This window comes from Triticum aestivum, chromosome 1B, assembly GCF_018294505.1.
Source record: "Triticum aestivum cultivar Chinese Spring chromosome 1B, IWGSC CS RefSeq v2.1, whole genome shotgun sequence".
Taxonomy (NCBI): domain Eukaryota; kingdom Viridiplantae; phylum Streptophyta; class Magnoliopsida; order Poales; family Poaceae; genus Triticum; species Triticum aestivum.
Window position 1 is genome coordinate 613,068,498 of NC_057795.1, and position 14,359 is coordinate 613,082,856.

At 54.8% G+C, this 14,359-nt stretch overlaps 1 protein-coding gene and 1 pseudogene across 2 annotated transcripts; one reads left to right on the forward strand and one right to left on the reverse strand.

Annotated features, from left to right (window-relative positions):
• Positions 1-77: 77 nt before the first annotated feature.
• LOC123142367 (protein phosphatase 2C 50) lies at positions 78-2,935 on the reverse strand. Of its 2 annotated transcripts, XM_044561317.1 has the most exons (5): positions 2,757-2,935; positions 2,147-2,544; positions 1,687-2,025; positions 1,494-1,599; positions 78-595 (listed from the first exon to the last, which is right to left on the reverse strand). In XM_044561317.1, the coding sequence occupies exons 2-5, from the start codon at positions 2,504-2,506 to the stop codon at positions 255-257; spliced, it is 1,146 nt and encodes a 381-aa protein (XP_044417252.1). In that variant the 5' UTR covers positions 2,507-2,544; positions 2,757-2,935; the 3' UTR covers positions 78-254. The 2 variants fall into 2 exon arrangements, with proteins under 2 accessions (XP_044417252.1, XP_044417248.1); XM_044561313.1 differs by lacking the exon at positions 2,757-2,935 and having other exon boundaries at positions 2,147-2,715.
• A 2,336-nt stretch (positions 2,936-5,271) lies between these two features.
• LOC123142385 (protein kinase PINOID-like) lies at positions 5,272-6,202 on the forward strand (annotated as a pseudogene).
• The last annotated feature ends 8,157 nt before the right edge of the window (positions 6,203-14,359 follow it).

Consider the following 14,359-nt stretch of genomic DNA (forward strand, 5'->3'; position numbering starts at 1 on the left):
CTTGGCTATATACAAGTTCACTTGCTGTACACTGACGGCAAGGGACACAACATGCCAGGGCTCAAGGCTGAACTGACTGACTGGATAATATTTCAACCATATGAACAGAAAACAGGGGATACAATTAATTAATCTTTATAACCCACTAGGTCGAAAATCCATCTATCATATACATGTACAATTCTTGAAACCCAACGAAAAAGGTGGGTCAAGTCTCATTAGAAGACCAACTGCTAGTATGAATTCAAGTCATGTTAGGAATTATTCTTGGGTTTCCTCCGGGGTTTCAAGTCGACCACGATTACAGTGATATTGTCCTGGCTTCCTTTCTTCAATGCAAGCCTCGTCAGATAGTCTGCAGCTGCCTGCGCGGCAGGGTCGGTGGATCCATCACCTCCATCTGACGACGATGTTGTGACGCTGTTGTTCTTGTGCCACTGTTGGATTTGCCGGCGTGCGACCTTGCACGCCTCTTCGTTCGACACGACGTCCCAGAGCCCGTCGCTGGCCAGAATGAGGCAGTCGTCATCTTTAGCCCGAGGAACAACCGTAACTTCTGGTTTTGAGATGATGTATGGCTTCAAGTATCGGTCACCTGCATCATCAGCAATTTCCAGTTCAAGTTAGCAGAGATTGCAATAAGTATGGACAAATGTTATCCAATGCACAGATAAATCAGCTTAGCTATCATAAGTTCAACTAAATCCCTATGATGTTGTCCAAGTATTTTATATGTACATCAGATTTGAGTGGCACAAGAGATGTGAATAAAATTGAGGCAGTCAGCACTTATAACATGAAAACAGCCAAAAGAATAGAGGGGCCGTTTGGATGGCGCCCGGGCCGCCACGCCAAATCGCGGACAAGCCAAAAAGATGGCGATGAAATTCACCGCCACGGATCTGCCCTGGCGTTGGCGCAGAAAACAAACTAGCGACCAAAATTTTGGCGTAGGCTAGAAATTTTGGCTCCCAACCAAACAGACACGCACACTGGCGGTCAACGCCCATATTTTGGCAAGGCGAGCGGCTGTCATCCAAACAGCCCGAGAGACTTCAGGTTTCCATAAATGAGGAATCTTAAAATCAAGGGAAAAAAGTGCTACGAGTTAAGTGTGCATTTTGCCACTGCCTAGTGCGTATCTCAATTAAGCGCACACAAGCATGATTACATGCTAGGCGTTCTGTTGTCGCCTAGCGGCTAGCGCCTACTGCTTAAAATGGTACCAAGTAACGACTAGCGCCTAATGCTTAAAATGGTACCAAGTAACGACTAACGAGAAATAACTCCTCAAGCACAGCTACTTTCCTGGATTTCAAACAAACCAGCAGCGCGCGAAGACATTTACCACTATCACACCGGGCCAAGCAATTTTGCGTCATACTTTGATGTTGCTATGATTACAGTTTCAAACTCAACGGGTGGTCCTAAATATGACGCGTGTCATATGAAAAATAGCAACACATTGTACAAGATAAATTATAGCTGCATACCAATGGATCGTGACATAGCAAGTATGCCGGACACTCGGTGTCCATTCCATTGGATGACCTTGCCTCCCGCAGCCTCAATCCTGGCGCGCTCATCCTTCCTGTCAGGCTGAAACAACAAGGCATAATCAGATTAATAAACCCCAAATCATGGATGCTGTGGCCAATACCATGATGCTCACAAAACCATATCTACCTTCTGATCAATTGAGAGAGCAACAGGCTCCTTCCCGCGCGAGAGCACGATGCGAGAATCGCCGCAATTGGCGACCACTACATGAGAGGAGCACACTACCACTGCAACCGCCGTGGAGCCTACGTTCTCCGCGGCGATCGGGTCTGACCGGGGCTCTCCGTCGACGAGCCTGCTTGCAAGCCCTGACACCTCGTCGTCCACTGTCTGGAAACACCTGGTGAAGAGGTCGTCCCAGTGCTCCTTCATGTCCACATCGCTCATCTCCCCCAGATCGCTGGGGGGCTTCCTCAGCTCCTTGCTCAGCACGACGTGGAGCCTCTCCCGGCAGTAGTTGGACACCTGCGCGACGACAAGGGAATCCACAGATCGTCAGATCACGGGGCTAGCTCGGGTGGGGCCGCCCGGGGCGGCGACGAATCCAAGGGGAGGGGAGGGGGGTTCCAGACCCGGGCGTGCATACCTCGGAGCCGCCGTGGCCGTCGAAGACGGCGAAGAGGTGGGAGGGCAGGCGGAGCGCGTCGGCGTCGAGCCCGAGCCCTTCGAGGTCGCGGCGCCGGGCGAGCAGGCGCACGGGCACGTCGGCGAAGCGGGGCACGGCGGCGCAGGCGTCCTCCATCTCCCCGCCGCGCCCCGGCGTGGCGACGCAGCCCCACACCGGCTCGCAGTCCATGAGGTAGACGCTCCTCTTGCCCCCCGCCACGAGCGCCGCCCGGCCGTCCCCGAGATCCAGCCGCTCGACCCCGCCGCCCGCCGCCGCCGCGCTCTCCGGATCGCGCGGCGCCGGCTCGTCCTCCCCGCAGATCGCCGCCGCCGCCGCCATCTCGGCCGACGCTAAAGAACCTCCGCCCGCCTCGCGAACTGAAAAAAGAACCAGTCAGCAGCCGACTCGCCGACGCGCCGCAGCCAGAGACACGCGCCGGAGGGGTACGGGAGGGAGGTAGCTATAGGTGGGGGGAGGAGTGGTGGGTGGAGCGGAGGAGGGTGGGGGGGAGGAGGGAGGATGACGGTGTGGAGCGCGCGCGCGTGTCCGGGGAGGGGAAAGGGAGGTGGGGGGAGGGGGCGCGCCGTACCGGGCAGGTCTTCTTCTCCTCCCTTCGCTCGACTCTTCCGGTGTGTCTGCTGCCGGAGGGGTCCGCGTGGCCGTGGCCGCTCCCGATATTATGTCTTGTCGCCCCGGGACACGGCTTCTGCTACCCTCACGCCACCCCCCGTACACTTGTTCACACCCGTGCTGATTTGTCACTTGCTTTTCCTTTCAACAACATACATTTGTCACTCGCTTTGTTTTCAAGAACGTACATCTGTCACTTGCCTTTTATGCTCGAGGGGAAAATGGATGGTGTTATTAAGAAGGCACACATGGGCTAGTTTGGGGATGCCTTGGTACATCGTGTGCTCTGCCTCTGCTCGTGAAATTTCACCATGTCGGTACTCCCTCCGTTCGGGTTTGTAAGGCATCAGAGCAAAATGGCCTCCGTTCCGTGCCCTTTGCACGGGCGCATTGTACTGGGCAATTGGTCGGTATGGTACTGTGGCCTGAAGCGGCGGCTTGCTCCCGGCGGTGCATGGGCCATGCAGGCGCGACGTGCGAAAATTATACACGTGGGCATTAGCACGTGCGGGGTGACCGGTGTAGTGTGCGACCAAAACGACATTTATTCTCTTCCGCACGTATTGTCCGTTTCGAAACTCAAATTCTCGACGACTGTTCTCTTGTTGCGTGTTGGCTCTGTGTTTTTTGCCCTCTAGGTCGAACCCGACAGACCCTTTCGAAGGGAGTAATCGTCGCAAAAAAAAAACCCATCGAAATAGTCTTGCATATTACAATTAACATCTGCCATTCCGAGGCGCGCTGGGTTAAAACTGTTTTATGATTTTGAGAAGCGGTGGGTGTCGTATGAAAAGTGGTGGGGGGAGGAGGGAGGATGATGGCGTGGAGCGCGCGGGCGAGGAGGGAGTAGGAAGGATGATGGTGGGTAATAAAAAAAATTATTTGAAGCAGGAAGAATAAATTATTATTTTTTTCGAGGGAGAGAGAATAAATTATTTGAGGCATGGATTTTAAATGAAAAAAAACCCAGGGATGCTGAAAATAAATTGGAACGTATCCTCCGATGGTGATACTATCCCGGCGGCCTTTTCGGGATGGGCGACACGAGCAGACAAAATTAATTGAACAGTAGGCTGCGGGGGACCTCAAGCCTGTGGCTGTGGAGCACACCACCACGTGTCCGTTGCCGTTGATTTTCTTTCCGAGGTAAAAGCACCCCAGGTACCCTAACTTGCACAACATGTGATATTTTAGTCCTAAACTTGTAAAAATCAACCCCACCATACCCCAACTTGCACTGCATGTGACGTTTTAGTCCCAGGCCAATGACAGAACGACATGTGGCAGCCAGGTGGCTGGCCCGGTCGTCGCACGCAGTTTTGCAAAACGCCCCCTGCCATTTTCTCTAATCAACCCGCAGTATAGCACACCTGTCCAGTCTGTCACGGCTCTCCTTCGACTGCACCCCGTCGGCCGCCATGGCGGCGGCGGCCACCGTGTGCTCGCCGCGCCCGTCCGCGGCGCTCCGGCCGCACCGGTCCGGCGACGTGGAGTGGGCGGCCATCCGCGCGCTCTCGGCCTCCTCCCCTGCGACCCCGCTCGGGCCCAGGGTCTCGTGGCGCTCTGTGCGCTCCGCCCCCTCGCAGGCCACCACGTTACAGATCTGCCGGCCGAGGTACACCTCAGACATGACCTGGTCCGTGCCGGCGGCGGCAGGAGCAACAGCTGCCCCCCGATGAGACTTCGGATGGGCCGCCGGAGCTGCCGCCCTCGAGGGAATCGAACATGGTGGAGTAGTAGTGCAGCGAGTCCAGGAATCGAACATGGTGGAGTAGTAGTAGTGCTCGGTGAAGCGGTCCAGGAATGTGCCGGAGTTGTGGTTCCCCTCCTGCTCCACCACGGTGACGATCCTCGGCCGCACGGCGCGCACGGTGCCCAGGACCTTCTCCATGGCGCCGGGCTGGGCGAGCAGCCGGTGCATCTCGAAGACTGAGTTGACGGAGATTACCTCGGGCTCCTCGTTCGAGTCCTCCGGCTGCAGCATGAACGGCTCCAGGTCCGCCAGCGTGGCGGCGCCGAGGCCGCGGTACTGGAAGTCGACGCGGATGGTGTACGCGAACTGGGCGAGCTTCCAGCCCATCTGCTGCAAGGCGTCGGTCTCGTCCGGCTGCGGGGGGCCGACGCCGGTGAGGCGGAACGAGGGGGTGCCGCCGGGACGGAGGGCTAGGGCCTGGAGAAGGGCGGGCCACTGCATCCCCTGCTTGAAGGTGGTGGACCGGCGCGCCGTGGCCAAGAAGCACAAGCTGGAGCGGGCGGCCGCCGAGAAGCGCATCCTGCGGCTGCTCGACCACCCGTTCCTCCCCACGCTCTTCGCCGACTTCGACGCCGCCCCGCGCTTCTCCTGCGTTGTCGTGGAGTTCTGCCCCGGCGGCGACCTCCACTCCCTCCGCCACCGCATGCCCTCCCGCCACTTCCCGCTCTCCTCCGCCCGGTTCTACGCGGCCGAGGTGCTCCTGGCGCTCTAGTACCTGCACATGATGGGCATCGTCTACCGGCTACCGCGACCTCAAGCCAGCCGTCGCCGAGGAGGAGGAACAGGAGGAGCCGTGCAGCGCGTCCTGCTTCCCGATACGTTTCAAGCGGCGGAGGCATCGTCGCCGGTGCGCGGCGTGCCGGCGTCTCCCCTGCGGTTTGTGGCGGAGCCGGTGTCTGCGCGGTCGTGCTCATTCGTCGGCACGCACGAGTACGTGGCTCCGGAGGTGGCAGGCGGCGGCGCGCACGGCGCCGCCGTGGACTGGTAGGCCTACGGCGTGTTCCTCTACGAGCTCCTCCACGGCCGCACCCCGTTCGCCGGCGCCACTAGGACACGCTAGCTCTGCAACATCGTCCGTGCCGCTCACCTTCCCCTCCTCCTCCGTCACCGGCTGCCACGCCGACACCACCGCGGCGCGGGACCTCATCACGCGCCTGCTCACCAAGGACCCCGCCGCTCGCCTCGGGTCCCGCCACGGCGCCGCCGACGTGAACGCCCGCCCCTTCTTCAAGAACCTCAACTTCGCGCTCCTCCGGTCATTGCGTCCGCCCGTCGTCCCCAGCGCTCCGCTGCACCGGTCGCAGTCGTGCAAGATGCCGGCGTCGCGCAAGGCTGACACGAAGCGCTTCGACCTCTTCTGACCGGCCGGCCGACGTGTAGCCTCCCTGAGTCAACACCGGCGGCTGGATACAAACTCTCCTCCAGCCATCTCGTGGCGCCGGGCGCAACGTTAACCCCTTGATAATTACTACTACTCTTAGCTAGCCTACGGGACAATGCATGCAGTAGTATTAGCTGCCAGTGCACCGTTGTACAATCAACTGTTAATTACGCTTCTTAGTGCTGTTAATCTTCCATGTGTCAGTGCTTGTCTTGTGCTCTGACAGTTATCGAGGTTACACTTGTCAGCAACAGCTAAACCCTCGGCTTAATCACTCCATTTTCTACTTAAGGACGTGTGTGTGGTTTAGTGAATCATGTCGTGGCTTTGACACTGATTATTGATCAAGGAGTACACTGATTAGTTTTGTAGGTGGGTTAATGATGTGGTAGTGCCATCGAGAAAAGCATCACATGGGTGTTGGAGCTGTCTGGTTACAGATTTAATTCAGGTGTGCTATACTGCAGGTTGATTAGAGAAAATGACAGGGGGGATTTTGCAAAACTGCGTGCGAGACCGGGCCAGACACCTGGCTGCCACATGTCGTTCTGTCATTGGACTGGGACTAAAACATCACATGCAGTGCAAGTTGGGATATGGTGGGGTTGATTTTTGTAAGTTTGGGACTAAAATGTCACATGTTGTGCAAGTTAGGGTACCTGTGGTGCTTTTACCTCTTTCTTTCCCTCCCTCGCAGTTTCCTCTCTTTCCGGCCGGCGGCCCCACCCATCCATCCGTCCCGACACGTTGCCGTCCAGGTCCGTCGCCTTTCTAGGCAAGCGGGGCCCGCGCGCCCCAGCTGGGCCAATGGGGCGGCGCCACTTGCCCGGACGCGGCGCGGGTGGGCAGGCGAAACTGCCTGGCCGCGTGCGTACGGATGCCCGGCCCGATCCATGCGGCCGCGCCATGTGTCGCCCGCCCGTGGGAGACTGCCAGGATAGCGTTTGCGCGTCCCAGGTTGCACGCAGCCGGGGTATCCATCTATCTAAAAAACCGGAGAGGTTCATCGGAATTGTTTAGCGCAGAGCGGGACACGTCGTGGTGCTACGTGAATGGCGTGAGGCGTGAGACGAGAAGGACGTGTTACGCGTACTACGGAGGAATGGATCGCGATGGCAAGGCGAAAAGGTGGTTTCAAGTGTACATCCATCCGCCACAGGTGGGGTTCTCGTCGTTAAAGATGGGTGTGCTTTTCTCCTTTGTGCGTATACGTACGTGGGTGGACGGGCGTTGGTCCGGTCGGGTCGAGCGAGGAGGGTTCGAGACGGATTTGATCGATCAGGCCCGGCGTAGGTGCCCGACCGGATCGGCGGACGGGCGTGGGCGGGCACATGCGGGCGCGGGCGCGTGGGGGCGTGTACCGGCAGCGACGTGACGGGCGAGGCCGGCGCGTGGCGACGGACGTGCCCGACAGGGGAACCGGACGCCGTTCCTTCGATCCGTCGAACCCAGCTGGGCTTCTATGCTAGCACGACGCCGCGCGTGCGACCAGGCCACCAGGCGCGGCGTGGGCGAGGGCGGGGGAGGAGAGCTAGCAGATGCGTAGTGGGATTTGCGTGCGTGCGTGCGTGCGGAGATGAACTTGCGGTGAACAGAACTAAAAAATATATTGTATTGTAGAACGACACACGCAACAACATCGACAGCACACGACTTCTCCAACGACAACTCTAGTAAGGAAACGACACGCAAGCATCGTAGTTGCAGGTTCTAGCGATGAAGGGCGGATCGTGGATTTTCACCAAGAGAGAACTTGTGAGCAATCTCCAAGACAATGCCTTCAGTAAGAAATGCGCCATTGCAAGATGCGACTAGCAAAGGTCATACCTAGCTGGAGTTTTCACCACCGGAGCTCGAAACCTGGTATTTGAAAAGAGCCAAAGTCACCTTTTGTGTTGCTACAACCACTTGGCGAAGAAAATGATTGATGTTGTTGGGAGGGGCACAACGGCGCCATGGTCATGGAAAATTGAAATCTCAACCGTCTCCTGACATGTATGTCCGTCTACAGCCGGCCGCGCACATCTTCTTGATGTACATTAGCACACAACTGAAGACATGCTTGTGAAGACGAACTGGCGCACAACCTGAGAGTCGGACCACGCCCCGCATGCTTCACAACCACTACCGTGAAGATGGGAGATCCCTCACCATCGTTTTCGTTTATTAATGGTGTCCACCGCCACGGCGGAAGGAGGATACCTGGTGGGGAAAGCCGCCGGCGGCACTACAGGCAGCCCCTCACGTTGCCTCGGGAGCAACATAAGGTACCATCCGATTTTTATAGGAGATATTCATCTCTGCGGTTGTACCTCTAGGCCCCAGAAATCTACCCTAGGATTGAGCTTGACTTGTGATGTGTGAGGTGGTTTACTCGTGTTGTTGTATAGATGGATGTAATTACATCGATAAAAGAATAATTGCATGTCATAAAAATTACTCCCCCATAACTTCAAATGCAATGATAAAGTGCTCACCGCAGAGACCAGCAAAATCTAAACAGTACTCCCTTCGTCGGAAAATAATTCTATGAGACCAGGTCTCACGGATTAGCAGGTGAGACCGATTCTGATGGATGCCACGTGACATTCACAAATCACAAAGCATCTACCCCACCCCCACCTGAAATCAGGGGATGAGAGAGATTAGATGCTTTGTGATTTATGAATGCCACGTGTCATCCATCAGAGCGGGTCTCACCTGCTAACGATGAGACCTGGTCTCATATAATTTTTTTTTCCTTCGTCTGAAAAAGGTTGTCCCAAATTTGTCTCTTAAAGAATATATCTAGTACTAACTTTGTGCTAGATACATCATCTGAGGACAAGTTTTTTTGGGACGGAGGAAGTATGTTGGTAAGGCGCTAGCCGGCCGCCGTGCCGTGCGTGGACGGAGGCACCTGGAAACCAAGCAGGTTCGATAATTTGGTTCTTGGGGACAGGTGGCCCAGGCCGATAATTGACAGGAGTATTATTTGTGAATGAGTTGTGATTGATTGTCCCGGCCCGCCGGCCGAAACAGATGGATTACTTCGCTTGCGACTCGTGTAACGTAGCTGTCACCTCGTTCTGATTTCCCTATCAGACGCTTGAAACCCACACACGTGTGCCGACCTACAGGAGCTTGAGCTTACGTGCTTCCTTGCGTGGGTAGCAAGAAGCCAGAAATCACTCAATTATCAGCTAGCAGCTGGGATCCATTAGCACATGAGAGAGACAAGTGAATCTCTCGGCGCTGCATGCCGAAATGTGCGATGATATGCCCCGCGCGGCAACCAAGCTGATGAGGAAGTGAGAGTCGATGACGATGGAGTAGTAAAATGACTTCTGTATTCTGGCTCACGATGCTCTAGTTAGATTAGACAATCTATAGCATGGCGTCCCAAACCCGCTTCAAACGCTCGGACATACGGCCCGGTCATTGACCGATCGTGAAAAAACAACCTAGCCGGACGCTGTAAATCGTCCTCAAACGTCTGGGTTGTTGGACGCCCCTTATACCTCGCCCAAATGTAGGGTGGATATGACGCGGCTCGGGCGCATCCGTCACGTTGGTTTGGTCTAGCCTGACCCACTCGTACCCCACAAATATCCCTATCTAGAAAACGTAGTCCGCAGTCAATCCGAACTTAACTTCACTTCCCTCTCCGTTCACTCCACTTCTGATTCCATATGATGACCGGCGACCGAAGCACCGCTGGCTCGGATGGAAATCCGACGGCTCCGACGACGACTGGGCGAGCCTGTTGCATGAAGCGAAGCCCGGCGATGTGGAGGAGGTTGCCCTCTACATTGCGTTGAGGCGGTCGTGACTCGACCCAGGTGAATCTGGCAGTGGCGGATCAACTTCGTCAGCGCCCGACACCCGTCGACACAGCGTTGACGACGTCGCCGGCCCGTCCTGCCCGGTGCGCCGCTCCAGCAGCTCCGCTCCGCTCCTTAAGGTAAGCCGCCCACCCTCTGCTCCGGAATTGGTATCTGGCCACCGTTGGGTCCTCGTGACCGCGCCGGAGCCGGCGCGCACGAGGACGCCCCGGGGTGGTCACGAGGACGCCCGAGTCCGAGGCACGAGAAGCCCAGTGCGAGCGGCAGCGAGCTCGGGAGAGGGCGGCGACTGGGGAGGCGCTGACCGCGTGCCTGTCGATCCCGAGTCCGCGCTCCTTGTGTCGGTCCACTGTCGCTCTCTCACGACGGCTCCACCTCCGGCTCTGATGACGACACAACTCCGCACGTCAACGCCTACGTGGAGGAAGGGCACGGCCACGCCGACACCCGGAAGGGGAAGTGACCAACGAGGACATGGTGATTCCTCCGCTCTTCCCCATTTTTATTTATGTTTTATCTATGTTCTAAGTATTTATAGTATGCATTTGCACAGTACGCCGATGAACTTCGATGGACTATGATCCTTTTGTCCGGCGATGCAATGGTGATCCGGCATGTTGATCGTGTTTATACGTAGCGTTGCATGAGTTGGAGGTTTCGGATATGAGGGATGCAGATGTGGAAGCTAACATATGAGGCCTGCCCGGTTAGTGTCCACGAACGCGCCCGGATGCGTCCGCGGGCGTTTGAGGGGCCGGATTTGCCAAGTCCCTCTGAGATGCTCTTAGAGCATCTATAGTCAGACTCCTTATACTGATCGGAAGGATGGTCGAGACAGTGACTGGTCAGTTTTGCCCGACCAAACCGTACTTAAACTATCCCTGCCCATATATGGGGTGGATATGAGGCGGGCCGTGTTGGGAACCGTTGCATGGAAAACAGTTTTTTCTATGCACACGCAATGATCTATCCATGGAGATGCATAGCAACCATGGGGGGAGTATGTCTTCGTACCCTCGTAGACCGTAAGCGAAAGTGTTCCACAACACGGTTGATGTAGTCGAACTTCTTCGCGCTTCAACCGAACGCACGGCACCTCCGCGTTCTGCACACGTTCAGCTCGGTGACGTCCCTCGCCTTCTTGATCCAGCAAGATGTCGAGGTAGTAGATGAGTTCCTTCAGCACGACGGCATGGTGACGGTGATGACGAAGTGATCTCCGCAGGGCTTCTCCTAAGCACTACGCAAATATGACTAGGAGTATAAACGATGGAGGGGGGGCGCCGCACACGGCTAGACAATTGTCTGGTGTGTGCTAGGCACCCCCTCCTCGTATATATAGGTGGGAGGGAGAGGGGAGAGGCCAAGGGGCGCCCCAAGTAGGTTTGAATCCTACTTGAGCTCCTGCCCTTGGCCGCCCCCCTGCCATGCTTGTCGGATGGAGAAGGAAAGAGGGGGGGGGGAGGAGGGAAGGAAGGGGGAATCCTATTCCACTCTTTCCTTTCCCTTCCCCTCTTTCCTTCTCCTCCTATGCCAGCCCATATGGGGGGCGCACCAGCCCCTTGTGGCTGGTGCATTTCCCCTCTTGGCCCATACGACCCATATCTTTTGCCGGGGGTGCCCAGAACCCCTTCCGATGACCCGATAAGTACCCGGTACCCCCCGAAACACTTCTAGTGTTCGAATACAATCGTCATATATATCAATCTTTACCTATCGACCATTTCGAGACTCCTCGTCATGTACATGATCTCATCCGGGACTCCAAACAGCATTCGGTCACCAAATTACATAACTCATATAGTACTATATCATCATCGAACGTTAAGCGTGCGGACCCTATGGGTTCGAGAACTATGTAGACATGACCGAGACACCTCTCCGGTCAATAACCAATAGCGGAACCTGGATGCCCATATTGGCTCCTACATATTATACGAAGATCTTTATCGGTCGAACTGTTATGACAACATACGTAATTCCCTTTCTCCATCGTATGTTACTTGCCCGAGATTCAATCGTCGGTATCTCCATACCTAGTTCAATCTCGTTACCGACAAGTCTCTTTACTTGTTCCGTAATACATTAGCTCATGACTAGATCCTTAGTCGTTTGCTTGCAAGCTTATGATGTGTATTGCCGAGAGGGCCCAGAGATACCTCTCTGATACTCGGAGTGACAAATCCTAATATCGATCTATGCCAACTCAACAAACACCTTCAGAGATACCTATAGAGCTGAAGGAAATATGCCCTAGAGGCAATAATAAAGTTATTATTTATTTCCTTATATCATGATGAATGTTTATTATTCATGCTAGAATTGTATTAACCGGAAACATGATACATGTGTGAATACATAGACAAACTAAGTGTCACTAGTATGCCTCTACTTGCCTAGCTCGTTTATCAAAGATGGTTATGTTTCCTAGCCATGGACAAAAGAGTTGTCATTTGATTAACGAGATCACATCATTGGGATAATGATGTGATTGACTTGACCCATTCCGTTAGCTTAGCACTTGATCGTTTAGTATGTTGCTATTGCTTTCTTCACGACTTATACATGTTCCTATGACTATGAGATTATGCAACTCCCGTTTACCAGAAGAACACTTTGTGTGCTACCAAACACCACAACGTAACTGGGTGATTATAAAGGAGCTCTACAGGTGTTTTCGAAGGTACATGTTGAGTTGGCGTATTTCAAGATTAGGATTTGTCACTCCGATTTTCGGAGAGGTATCTCTGGGCCCTCTCGGTAATGCACATCACTATAAGCCTTGCAAGCAATGTGACTAATGAGTTAGTTGCGGGATGATGCATTACATAACGAGTAAAGAGACTTGCCGGTAACGAGATTGAACTAGGTATTAAGATACCGACGATCAAATCTCGGGCAAGTAACATACCGATGACAAAGGGAACAATGTATGTTGTTATGCGGTTTGACCGATAAAAGATCTTCGTAGAATATGTGGGAGCCAATATGGGCATCCAGGTTCCGCTATTGGTTATTGACCGGAAACGTGTCTCGGTCATGTCTACATTGTTCTCGAACCAGTAGGGTCCGCACGCTTAAAGTTAGATGACAATTATATTATGAGTTTATATGTTTTGATGTACTGAAGGTAGTTCAGAGTCCTGGATGTGATCACGGACATGACGAGGAGTCTCGAAATGGTCGAGACATGAAGATTGATATATTGGACGACTATATTCGGACACCGGAATGGTTCTAGGGGTTATTGGATATATACTGGAGTACCGGGGGGTTATCGAACCCCCCGGGGGGGTTAATGGGCCTCATGGGCCCAAAGTGGAGAAGAGGAGGGGCGGCCAGGGCAGGCCGCGCGCCCCCTCCCCCTCTAGTCAGAATAGGACAAGGAGGGGTGGGGGCGCCCCCCTTTCCTTCCTCCCCTCTCTCCCTTCCTTTCCCCTCTCCTACTTGGACAAGGAAAGGAGGGAGTCCTACTCCCGGTGGGAGTAGGACTCCTCCTGGCGCGCTCCTCCTGGCCGGCCGCCCCTCCCCCTTGCTCCTTTATATACGGGGGCAGGGGGGCACCTCTAGACACAACAATTGATCATTGATCTCTTAGCCGTGTGTGGTGCCCCCCTCCACCATAATCCACCTCGATAATATGTAGCGGTGCTTAGGCGAAGCCCTGCGTCGGTAGAACATCATGATCGTCACCACGCCGTCATGCTGACGGAACTCTCCCTCGACACTCGACTGGATTGGAGTTCGAGGGATGTCATCGAGTTGTACGTGTGCAAGAACTCGGAGGTGCCGTGCTTTCAGTGCTTGATCGGTCGGGCCGTGAAGACGTACGACTACATCAACCGCATTGTGCTAACGCTTCCTTATGGTCTACGAGGGTACGTGGACACACTCTCCCCTCTCGTTGCTATGCATCACCATGATCTTGCGTGTGCGTAGGAAAATTTTGAAATTACTACGTTTCCCAACAGTGGCATCCGAGCCTAGGTTTTATGCGTTGATGTTATATGCACGAGTAGAACACAAGTGAGTTGTGGGCGATACAAGTCATACTGCTTACCAGCATGTCATACTTTGGTTCAGCGATATTGTTGGATGAAGCGGCTGTTGGGGAACGTAGCAGAAATTCAAAAATTTTCCTACGTAACACCAAGATCTATCTATGGAGAGACCAGCAACGAGTAGAAAGAGAGTGCATCTACATACCCTTGTAGATCGCTAAGCGGAAGCGTTCAAGTGAACGGGGTTGATGGAGTCGTACTCGTCGTGATTCAGATCACCGATGATCCTAGTGCCGAACGGACGGCACCTCCGCGTTCAACACACGTACAGCCCGTTGACGTCTCCCACGCCTTGATCCAGCAAGGGGAGAGGGAGAGGTTGAGGAAGACTCCATCCAACAGCAGCACAACGGCGTGGTGGTGATGGAGGAGCGTGGCAATCCTGCAGGGCTTCGCCGAGCACCTACGGGAGAGGAGATGTGTCACGGGAGGGAGAGGGAGGCAACCAAAGGCCTTAGGTCTGATTGCTCCTCCTTTTCCCCACTATATATAGGGCCAAGGGAGAGGGGGAGGGCGCAGCCTTGCCCCCTCCTCCAAGGAAGG

Bases quoted from the DNA above. Each gene is read 5' to 3' on its own strand.
- LOC123142367 (XM_044561317.1), bottom strand. From the start codon at position 2,506: ATGGCGGCGGCGGCGGCGATCTGCGGGGAGGACGAGCCGGCGCCGCGC. The intron at 2,026-2,146 runs GTATGCACGCCC...GTCGTCGCGCAG, and splicing joins ACGGCCACGGCGGCTCCGAG to GTGTCCAACTACTGCCGGGA. The intron at 1,600-1,686 runs GTAGATATGGTT...TTGTTGTTTCAG, and splicing joins CTCTCTCAATTGATCAGAAG to CCTGACAGGAAGGATGAGCG.